At 47.9% G+C, this 8932-nt stretch overlaps 1 protein-coding gene across 1 annotated transcript in view; it reads left to right on the forward strand.

Moving 5' to 3' along the window:
* Positions 1-8932, forward strand: part of BCOR (BCL6 corepressor) — a 41568-nt gene that overhangs the window by 11079 nt on the left and 21557 nt on the right. The window contains exons 8-9 of the mRNA XM_019473073.1: positions 5063-5344; positions 5729-6082. Coding sequence (XP_019328618.1) covers positions 5063-5344; positions 5729-6082 — 636 coding nt within the window. The remainder of the gene's footprint in view (positions 1-5062; positions 5345-5728; positions 6083-8932) is intronic.

Below are 8932 nucleotides of genomic sequence, written 5' to 3' on the forward strand. Positions count from 1 at the left end.
AAAGGGGGGAGGGGGGAGGGTGGTTTGTTTTTTTTGTTTTTTTTTTTTTAAAAAGCCCGATTTAAGGGAGGTAGCCGTGTTAGCTAATTAACGAGCAATTAAAGCCAAGGAGTAAAGTAGAAGTGCTTTAATTCTCTCCCATCTCGTTTAGGTTTTGCCAGGCATTCTGAGAGCAGCTGCGAAGCTGCTTTGTTGCCAAGGTGACTTGTAAATGTTGCTGAGGCGATGCTGCTCCGGTGCATTTCCATAGCACAAACATGATAAATTATGGGATGCATATGTCATGAGTCATGGGATTGTTCAGAGATCAAGTGATTTAAGCTATTGGCACAGACACGCGCATCAATACGGGCATGTGATGATCGCATGTCGGTTCATAACAAAGCTCTTCTAGCGGTATTGAAAATCATACCCGAGTGTGAAAGATTGAATAAATTCTACAAGCTGTGAATTTCTTGATTGGGGAGCGTGATTTTACCCGTTCATCTAATTTCCTAGGAGGAAGACACTGCCCGTTTAAGCCTTAGCTGGGAAAAATAAAACCTGATACATTAAAAGCCTGATCTTAAGGCATGAGGTCATGGGGAAAAACTTAAAGCAGTTTCTATGTGTGAAAGTAAATGGTGTAATGTGCCAAAGCCTTTAGAGCTGATCTTCAGCGTCGGAGCGAGGTGCCGGTGTCCCTTTGCATGGTAATCCCCTGCTTTTCTTTTCTCGCTGGGCTGTGTGTATACCTGAACAAATGAAAGATGGAGACAGTAAACATGTCCTTTGCCCCGGTCAGTTATTACCTTCCTGCCATGGGACATAGTGCAAAAAAAAAGGGGAAAAAACAAAAGTCTCTGCAGGAGGAATGGCGGTTGCTTGTTTGTGCAGTGCAGTAGGCTTGGGCAGAAGGAAACAAATGTGGAAAGCTCCCAAGCAGAGGTTCTTGGAGGGAAAAATGAAATCGGCTGGGTTCCCTCTGCTCCATGGGATAGTCAAAATTGGATGCTGAAGGTGACTTACGGAATTTTCTTACTGTTGTTGTGATCTCCATGCTGGATACTGGGTTTTAGCATTTGGATAGTCATTACCCTCCTTGGATGAATAAAGGGTGCTTTGCATAAGTGAGCGCAATGAGAGGTTGCTCCAGGGAAGAGGAAAGGCTGTTTTTAGCTGCCGTGTTATTTGAACAAAAGAATCGCAGCTTAAACACTTAAGATGTGTTTCCTTGTTTGCATCGCACGGGCAGGCCAGGTCTTAAGCAGCTTGACAGCAACAGGAAAATGGAAAAATGAAGGAAAGTTTTTTTGGGTAGCGTGTTGGTGCGTGCATGTAACTGTTTCTCGTGAGATTGTAACCTGTGCACTAAGGAGATACTGCTTCAGGCAGAAACCATATGTGAAGAAGCATCTTCTTAATTCTCCCTTGTTTCTAGTTTGGTAGGACAGTGAGAAGTGGTTTGAGTTGTTGGTGCTGGTTCTCACAGCTGGTGTGAGACTGGCAAATGCTGGAGGCTTGAGGAAGGAACACATTTAAGAGTTTAAGCTCCTTACTCATAGAGGTGTGTTGCTATTTATGCTGTGTTTCTGGCTACCTCGTCACTGAATAATGATGATATGAAAACTCCCAAGTATTTTGTTGTTGTTTCCTTCCTGGGGTGGAGAAAAGGATGTTGTAGATACATTGGGGGGGGGGGGGGGGGGGAAAAAAAAAGCTAATAAATTCTCCTTGTCCTTGTTGGGCATGCACGATATGCTTATGTTGCTGTGCCTCATGTTGACATTTATATCTTAATTTGGGGAGACATCATGTCTGATCCAGGTTACTTGCAAAACAGTTTGAGGACAGAGTGGAATCTGGTGGTAAAATATTAATAGAGCCTGTGCTCTGTGAGGCGGTCGCCGCTGTGCCAAGGGGAAAAACCTCTGGGTGCACGACATGTCCGTGCAAGCTGCCTAGAGAGCCTGACAGCCTGTGGGTTATGCCGTGTCCTGAACAGCGACTGACCTTTGTTCTTTTGTCGTGAAAAGCCGGCTGTAGAAGAGGCGGGGAGCGTCCGCAGTGGAGCAGATAGGCAAGGACGCGTCCCGCGCGGCTCCCCGGCTTCGCTGTCGCTGTCCTCCCATGTTGATGCAGGATGATTACACAACCCGGATTAACGTGCGGAGATGTCGCTCCTCTAATGGTCTTAACTGCATCTAGCAGGACGGATTTCAGAGGCGCCTGTGCAGCAGCCAGTCTTTGAGAGGGATTTCTGGCTTGGTGGCCGAGGAGACATAGTTCTGGCCGCCTGTGGGGTCCCCCTCGGATGTGACGGGATAGAGGAGGCAAAGCTGTCGCAGAGCCGCTGGCAGTGAAAGCTTTTTGGATAAACTTCAATAGGTGTGTGCTGCTCTCCGTGGCATGCAGAGCCCCGGAGAAATGCCAACGGTGACGAGCTGTTAGCGAGGTTACAGCAAATGTCTCTCCCCTCCTTTTTACTTTTTAGCACGGATGGTCTGAGTGAGCAGCGCTTGCGGCATCCCTGTGCCGAGTCCACTTGCAGATAGAGAAGGAACTAATCTGCAGCGGGTCGCTTTCGGTGGTGGCAGGCTGGAATTAGCTTGCTGTTTCCTGCAAGCCCCAAAGATTAAGACCATCAAGCCCACCCCCCCACACCCCCCCATAGCCTGCTACTTCCTCTGACCCTGTGAAAGCTTCTCTGGGAATTGGTCAGGATGTGCCTGCCTTTTCTCAGGCCAGACAGTGTTAGGAGCAGGAAAGCTGTCCCGATCTAGTGACTCTCAGCGTGAACCGTGGCGTGTAGCTGTTGGTACTGCTGGAGACGTGAAGGTGATAAACAGCGGGAACGTGGCAGAGGGTGCCCTTACCTGATCTGTTCGGGGCAACTGAGCAAATAAGTATAATACTTCCTTATGAAAGGGGGAAAAATAGCAGATTGCATTAAAAATGTAAAATGAAATCCTACAGAAGCATTTCTAAAGCGATACTTAAAACGTGGCTGGTCCAGCTGTGTGAAACAGGACTGCCGGTGCTGTTAGTGTGGTTATAGGGTACAGCTGTTGGGCAGCATCTTCATGCCAGATGTGCAAGCACAGGGTATTGCCAGATTCATTCTGGTTTGGGGGGACACTGGTGATTTAGAGGCACAGTCATAGTGAGCTGAGATACCCGTTTTCTGGAACATGTCAGCATTGCTGGCTGGAAGAAGTGTGACAAACTGCGTTTTAAAGTCTTGAAGGGAGCAGGTGTTGGCCAGACGGCCCTTGCGGAGGGGAGCATCGCCAAATAGCAGAATGGCCCGAGCGTCCCACTCGCCTGGAAAAAGTCAACTTTTGTTTTGATTTTTCTTGGCCAAATGTCTTCTGCTGTTTTATAAAGCAGCCCTGCAGGCAGCTTCTCAAGCAGTGTAAAAATGGTCCTGGGGTGTCTTCTGGTGCCCGCAAACATCTCCAGAACCCTAGGTGCTACTTGGAGCCATTTCCAAGTTGTGGGGAAGAAAAATCTCATCAGAGAAGTTCTTTTTCCCCTCTCAGCCTTCCATTGCTGACAAGAGGTATTTCAAGGATGGTCATGAAACCAGAAGGTGTTGGCAGAGCTGTAGGAAGGTGCTCTCAAGATAAGGTGGGATAGAGTTGGGCTGCATCCAGAGGCTGCCAGTGCCTGGGTGCTGGTGTGGTGGGTCTCGGAGGGGACAGGAGGGGAGAGAGGGCTGCAGGGGAGCAACATCTGCCCTGGCGAGGGGGAAGAGCAGAAGCTGAAGGCCAGGCTGTACGGGGGAGGAGGCTGAGTAAGGATGGGGAGGATCAGGGGGAGGGAAGGGAAACGGAGCTGTCGGGAGTCCAGGTAGAAAACCAGCAGATGTGTTTGCAGGAAGGGAAGTGGGAGGAGGAAGAGCAAGGAGGAGGAAGAGGAAAAGGGACAGTGAGCCGTGGGGAAGTAGGACGGTGCATACAGGCAGTTTGCCAAACAGCGGCAGACGTGCAGAAAGAGTATTGGTCAGCCAGGGAGGGCTAAAACGCATGGGAAAACCAACTTGTTTGTGAGAATTGTAAATAGGAAGCTGATTAACTGTGTTGCAGTCTGTACTGCATGTCTGCCTAACCGTGCCTCTGCTTGTTTGGTTAAACCCAAGAAAAAATACCTGTTCAAGATGATGATTAAGTGTCATTTTAAGTCAAGCATCCATTTAAAATTGCTTAAGCTGTTTCTAAATTTGGGGGAACAGTCTTGGAGAGGGGAAGCTGAAGTTAGGGCAGGCATGGCAATGTGGGTGTTTCTGTGGCTAATTTGTCAGACTAGTTTCTAGTAAGCTTTTCAAAGCTCACTCGCTCGCTGCTGCTGGAAATATTCCCTGAAAAAAGTGAGGTCTTTTTTAAAAGGAGGCGACAAAGATCATGTGATGTACAGTGACTGTCTGGTTACTTGAAGTGAGGAAGCCTTTTTATAACCTTGGATTCAAGTAGTGCTTTTTGCAAAATATCACAGCTATTCTTAGTGGTATTCCCATGTACGTGTGTGCACGCTCCGTATCCCATTTATATCTCCAGAAGAAGGGACGAACGTGTTTAAGTCAGACTCTGCAATTCAATGCGAGAAGTTAGGGAAGGATTAGGAATTAGCAAAAGACTAATACTTTATTATCATCAGAAGGTATTTTTGAAAACAAAGTCATTGCAAAACGGAGCTTGGATTATTACTTACCATGATTTTGGGGGGCGAGGTTGCTTTCTGAAGAGGGTCTGTGCTTTCGATATCTAAAGGTGTTTATTTAAAAAAGCGTATTGTGATGTTTCGATGGATATAAGTATTGTGAATATTGTACTTCTTAAATTGATGTAAAAACAACACAAAGTGTCACGCTTTTGGGGTTTTGTACTTAACTGTTGAGAAAACTGCTGCCTTAGGCTGACCAGAGGAGACTTGTTCCAAAGTACAATTTTGTGTTTATTTGCATGCGTCATGAGCCATGTATCATGATGGAGATGACATTGAAGAGATTAGAGAGCATAGCTTTCTCACAATGAATTGTTTTGTATTTATTAGGCCTTGTGGTGTTTGTTTTTTTTTTTTTTAGGTAACTTTACTAGTACAGAAAACAACCAAGGTCACTTTCTTGAAACCCCAGAGGAAAAAGATCTCTCAAATGAGAAATGTTATTTAGAGAGACATTCTATATATGAAAAAGCGGAAGACCAGCCAACAGAAGATATTGGCCAACATCCATGTCCACGTCTGGACAGGAAGCGTAAACACTCTGGTGAGAGAGTGCAAAATGATGGCAGCCAAAATGAAAACTTTGTGGATGAACTGCAGGATGAACTTATATCAAAAGCAAAAAAGAAGAAGAGCTCCAAAGGTAAGACAGCATTTTGCTTTGGTCTCTCTCAAGGAATGTCTTGTGAAAGGAACGTCCCTTTGGCTTAATGTGTTTCCATTTTTGAACTTGATAGTTACTAATGTGAGCACTGTCATTTCACTTAAAATTATATATATGTATATATATGTGTATATATATATATGTATATATAAAAAACTTGGTATATAAGGGTAAAGCACTAGTCATTGGACACTGTAGCCACAGCAGTGCAAGTTACTGTAGTGCATGTAACCCTTAATGAGCGAACCTTTAAAATGCATAGTGTGGTGGTAAAGCTGAGACTATATGCCCCGAAAGTGAAATGTAGCTTTTGTTTTAAGTTGAGGGGGCTTTTTGATTAATTTTTAGTTATTTTTCCATTAGATGACTGGCCTGAGAGGGAAATGACAAACAATTCCTCTAACCACTTAGAAGAGCCCAATTGTAATGAGGTGACCAACCTGAAGGTGTGCATTGAATTAACAGGGCTCCATCCCAAAAAGCAGCGTCACCTGCAGCATCTTAGGGAACTATGGGAGCAGCAGGTGTCACCAGAGAGATCCCCGTCCGGCAAGTTGGGCCGGCAAAGCAGGAAAGATTTAGCTGAGGCTGTTCAGCCAGAGGCCACTGCAAAGGTCAAAGACTTCACAGAAGAAAGGCACACCAAGAAAAGGTCAGAGGCCAAAAGCAATAGAAGTTGGTCTGAAGAGTCCCTCAAAACAAGTGACAATGAACAAGGTATGCAGAGACTACTAGGGAAACCAGCCGGCTTTAGCATTTACAGTGACGCATGCTGCCACCGATGTTAAGGAATTGTCGAGAGCTTTTATTTTTTTTTTAAATTATATATATATATATTTCTGTAGATGTCCATTTGTATAAGGACTGACACCTCCTCTTTAAGATTTGCACTGTAGCTGATACTTGGCAGACAAGAAAATGTGTTTGTGTATGTGTGTGTAACTATGTGTTTGTGTGTGTGTGTGTGTGTGTGTTTTGGCTTTAAATACTCTTTCATAGATAATATGAAGATGAAGTTTATGTCTCTAGAGGAGAGCTGGGGGGGCATACAACGCGGGCATGCTTCTGGGCGAGGGAGGGAGCAAACAGGCTGCTAGTTGGTGTAAGAGCGTTTAACCACACATAGGATTTGAGGGGCTGTGACCCTCTGAAACAGCGTCAGCACAGCTAGCAGCTCTTGATCTCGGGAACCCAACGCCTCCAGCACCCTCAGCACTGCTGGGTTTCCCTGCCTTTCCCAGGGCATATGCTCAAGAGCAAAGCTCATCCTCCTCCTGAAGAGGATGCCTTGCTGGTTTGTTCCGGGCATGTCCTGTAAACCCCTGTGGCCCCATTCCCCGGCCCCTTGGCAGAGATCTTCCCAGCAGCTCTCTCCTAAGGGGTCGCTTCCTCAAAGCACATCATCTTTCCTTGACTTGTTTCTGGCTGCTGCTTTCCCTCTCACTCTGCTTCTTCCTTTTCCTCACCCTCTCCCTCTTTTCTGCCCATTCCCTATCCTGGGGGAGAGCCCGTGGAGGCAATCTGCCAAATTTTCCTTTGGATGGACGGGTCACTCTCCTGTCCCTGCTGTCCTCAGCCCCCGGGCACATTGTCTGTTCTGCTGCTTTTCCCCTTCCCTGCGATGTTTGCTGCTGTAGCTTGGTTGGAGGACTGGTGGGGAACGGCAGTGCGCAGCCCACATGGCCGACCCACCTCGTTCGTCCCCTGCACCTCATCATGAATCCCCGTCTCCTCTGGGTACAGCAGGGAGCCCCTGTCTCCCCTTTCGGCTTTTCAGGTAAAAGGTTGCAAATACTTTTCTTTTCTTCCTTCCTCTCCTCCTCTTACCCCTCCAAGTCCTCTGCCTGCCTTTGAGGAAAGGCTGTTTCTGGGAGGGAGAGCTCCGAGTTTAAAGTTTGAGCTCCTTCGTCCTTCACAGATCTGGGAGCTTCATCAAACTGGTAGACATTCACCCTCCAGCTGACCTAACCTGTAGTTTAGCTGAGATCCCCACAAAAGAGAGAGGCACAAGGAGAGTGGGTCCTCTTGTCCCATGCCATGGAAAGGACCGAGTCCAGGTCATCCTGCGCCAGTGAGAGTTTTCCTGGGTAGCATCTCCGAAACGGTCACAGACAAAAGTATCGGCTTCCCTTCTGTCCTAAAGCTCCTCACCCATCTTTCCCCTCGGTAGGATTATCTGAGGGCAGAAACCCCCAAACTTTGATGCTTATTGATGGGGAAGGTACTCCAAAAGGATTTGTGGAGCAGGAGATCAAAACTTAGTTTAAAGGAGCTTTGACTCTTACTCCCTTGCTTTTTGTGCTGCCTTGGCGAGCATGGTATCGGCTCAAACATCCCTGCCCATCACCTGCTCCCCTTTGTACTTTCAGAAAGAGATACCGTGTAGAGATTAAACGAGGGTCACTAACAAGAAGCTGCATTATGTAAGGATGCTCTAGCTTTCCCCTGCAATGCCTCCCGTGGCAGCGACAGGCTTCTCTAACGCACGACCTCGGGAAAGAAAAAGAGGTGGCTCCCGATTTATGCACCGTTCCCAAAGGCATTCAGATTCAGTCACCCCACAGCTATGAAAAACCTCTTGGTTTTGGAAGCCGCTATAAAACTGTAAACCTGACTAAATTACGCCTCGCCATTCTTTGTGCAGAGGCACTGAAGATCGTTCAGGTCACTTTGCTGATGCTCCTCCAGCCCCGTTGGAAGTGTAAACCTTTCAATCTCCTTTTTCTTAGTTCACTAGGACGAGGACATTTTTCCCTGTTGTGCAACAGAGCATCCTCTGCGTGACAGTCTCATGGGGATGGAGACTTCCAGCTTGTCTTTCTTGCCTGGGACTAGTCCTCAAACTTTTCTTAAACAAGCAGATATTGTGAATATGAGAATTATACCCTGTTGCTTGCAGCTTTTTTCTGCTCTGGGGCTGGGAGCAGCTGTTCCTGGTGCCGAAGCACTGCCTGTGAACGTGGCAGTCTCTGCTGCTGGGAAGCTGGTTGTATCCCAAGAAGTGGGCTGTAACAGGGCATCGAGGTCTGCCCCTGCGCCCGTGAAGCCTTAGTCTAACAGCAGGATGATTTGCTGCCTGTGCCTGCAAATCTCCGGGAAGACGGAGGGTGCTGACTTCTGGACTTGTTGCCCCAGTCATGTTCAACTTGGCATTTTAGTGTGGGAAGAGTCGGCAAGCCGCCGACTCTTGGATTGCAAGCCGCCACCGGGCTGTCACCCCTTTGTCCCCTGGTCAGTGCCTGCCGGCTGGGTGACTAAGCGGTGGCCGCTGGAAAAGTTCCCCTGGTGACTCTTCCGGCTGTCACCTCCTTGCAGCCTCACTTGCGGGTCAGAACCACAAGAGCCGGGATGTGGCTTGCCTGAAATAATTTCAGGGCCCTGCCTCATCCCGCTCGTGAGGTGACGTTGCCTGTGCTGGCTCTCCGGGGTGCAGCAGGTCTGTGAGCGTGGGGATGCCTGCAACCTCAGGGCATCGTGCCGCTCGCCCGGACTCATGGCCGAGGCAGGAGCCACGGTTTCTGCTGGGGTCCCAGCTCCCGGTGCTGCCGGCGGGGGGGGGGGCAGCTC

Source organism: Aptenodytes forsteri, unplaced genomic scaffold (assembly GCF_000699145.1).
Source record: "Aptenodytes forsteri isolate BGI_AS27 unplaced genomic scaffold, ASM69914v1 Scaffold2, whole genome shotgun sequence".
Classification (NCBI taxonomy): domain Eukaryota; kingdom Metazoa; phylum Chordata; class Aves; order Sphenisciformes; family Spheniscidae; genus Aptenodytes; species Aptenodytes forsteri.